Here is a 2,500-nt window from a genome sequence, read left to right as displayed (position 1 = left end):
TTTACAGTTACAGCGGCTTTAAGGCCAAGTTAAACATCCAGGCGATCGGTGTCTCTTTCATTGAAGGGATTCTTTTTGACTGACAGTTGGAGGTCTGTGTTGACACAAGCTGTCAATCACATCAGACAGGAATGCAACATGAACTTAGATCAGATAAATTAAATAAAAACCCGTTCTCTCACCTTGGAGTTTGGCTGTTCATCAAAGACCAGCTTGAATGTGTCGGCCTGAGATTGACTGGAGCTGTCCAGACACATGTACCCACACACTCTGTACACTGACTCCCCGTAGCCCGCAGCTATAAGTGGGGGGGGGGGGGGGGGGGGGGGGGGGGGGGCGAGAGAGAGGGACAAAATGAAGAGTAATAACAATAGATGGATGAAACTTGAGGAACGAGGTATTATCATTAACTGCAGCCGGAGGGGGGAGAGACGGCAAGAGAAAGGGACACAATTAAGAATAATAGGAGAATGGGTTTTCAACCAAATACAATATCGAGTAAATGGAAAAGAATAGAATGAAAACAAAGTCGAGATTACATTTTGAGAATAAAGACGAGGCTGACTGGCAGCTGAAAGTAATCCTCAGGTTTTTAAGCTCTTACAGTTAGTGGCAATAAAGATCTTTATTTGGTCTAGTTTATCTCAGAGAGTCTAAACAATCTTTAAAACACAGACTTAAGAGCCTATGGTTAAAAAACGAAGGATAATAAAATCTATTCTATTCGATCTATTTTTTGTTTCCATCCCGTGGCCCTAATACTATTCTGTATCACTGTAGACAAAATGTTGTTGTATTTTATATGCAATGACAATACAACTATCTAATATAAGTATGTGACACAAAGGGTTTATTGACGTTATAATATTTTAGTTTCTTCACCTTTCAGATGGTCCTGCATGACTCTCCATCCATGTCCGCTGATGTAAACACAAGGAGGAGGACAGAAGAATCTGTGGAGGATGTAACAGCACATAGCCAGATATATTATTATTATATCATTATTTTATTTTTTTAATATTTTTTGTCATTTTCAAGCTTTATTAGACAGTACAGAGTTGCCACCGGAGCGCCCCAAAAGTCAAATATATCTTTAACATGAAATCAAATAAATTATATAAGGGTCTATAGTTTTCATACTGTTAGATTTTGTGCAATATTTAATGTTTCCAGGTAGGATTTAAAATAAAACATGAAGAAAGCAAAGTCAAATCAAATGTTTTCTTCATTTTTTTTTATCTGACTAAAGATGCAATCCCCCCCCCCGAAAAATAAACAGGGTTTACGTAAACAACAAAGTATGTTAAAGGTGCAGTGTGTAATATGACATCATCAAGAAAGTTCTACAAAGTTCTAGAATGCAACGCTCCCTGGGTAACCCCACCCCTTTAGAATAATAACAGAAGCTACAGTGGCCTTCAAGGACAAGAACAATTCTAAATTTTAAACAATGCACCTGATGACATTCCAACTATGACACTTTCAAGATGGCGGCACTAGGCCTTGGTCCAAAATTTGCAGAAATATGGACATATATGAGACCCTTTCTAAGGGAAAAAATAATAATAAAAAAAAAAAATTTCAGCTATTATGCACTAAATTAAATGTACTTATGGATATTATAATTACTTTCTACAAAATCTGCTAGGAAATAAAACCCAAAATTCTACACACTGCAGGTTTAACATAGAAATTTTTTTTTTAAAAAAGACATAATCCCAAAGAACGGGAACCTTTTCTCGTTGCCGTAGCTCTTCTGCGCGACCTTAGCGTGCAGGATGGTGACGCTCTGGTCTGCGTGAGCTTCTCTTCCTGCTTCTGTTGCCGTGGTTCCCAGTGATTGACAGCCGCCAAACCCCAGATCCAGCCTCCTGATTGGACAAAAAAATCATCAGTCAGTCACATAATATACCACTGTATCTGGGTTTGTATTGAAAACGGTAAAACGATCAAACCAAAACCAATGCCATGAGCTGTACTTTGTATTTTACTTTGTTTTTTATTTGTTTTTGTTTGTCAGTATTGTTTGTATAGGTTATTTCTTTCTTTTTGTTTTGTTCTTGTTGAAAATATGAAAAAAACAATAAATATATTGATAAATATATATATTTTTTAAACGATAAAACCTTAAAATCGAAGTTCATTTAAGAAGAAATATTTCCATATGTATCTTTCCCTACTTTGGAAACATATACTGTATCTAGCCTACCTTTTAGGCCAATAAAAATATACTTTGAGGTCCAATTAATTGTCTATAGGCAGTACATTAGTGCAGATTGTTTGGCTGTATAAATGAACTCCTACTGTACCCTTATTTTTTTTAGCAATAGCAACAAAATCTATAGACGCAAATGGGTGAAAATAACAAAAAAAAATCTAATAAATATGTAAAGCTGCTCCTGTGGAAAGTCTATCATATAATAATTTACCTGTATTGACTCTATAAACAATTTAGATTAGGTAAAGTTTTGCCAACTCATCAGGTTCGGCCCATGGATAT

The 2,500-nt window shown here is 36.0% G+C and overlaps 1 protein-coding gene across 1 annotated transcript in view; it reads right to left on the bottom strand.

Annotated features, from left to right (window-relative positions):
- The window catches only part of LOC307249208 (recombining binding protein suppressor of hairless-like protein), a gene marked incomplete at both ends in the record, with an annotated part of 24,829 nt that overhangs the window by 12,340 nt on the left and 9,989 nt on the right, over positions 1-2,500 (bottom strand). The window contains 3 exon segments of the mRNA XM_080025849.1: positions 183-298; positions 883-953; positions 1,734-1,877. Of these exon segments, the coding sequence (XP_079881975.1) occupies positions 183-298; positions 883-953; positions 1,734-1,877 (331 nt within the window).

The sequence above is a fragment of the Ammodytes marinus genome (genome assembly GCF_949987685.1).
Source record: "Ammodytes marinus genome assembly, chromosome: 4".
Taxonomy (NCBI): domain Eukaryota; kingdom Metazoa; phylum Chordata; class Actinopteri; order Uranoscopiformes; family Ammodytidae; genus Ammodytes; species Ammodytes marinus.
Note: the sequence above shows the minus strand (reverse complement) of the source record. Positions and strands in the feature narration are given on the sequence as shown.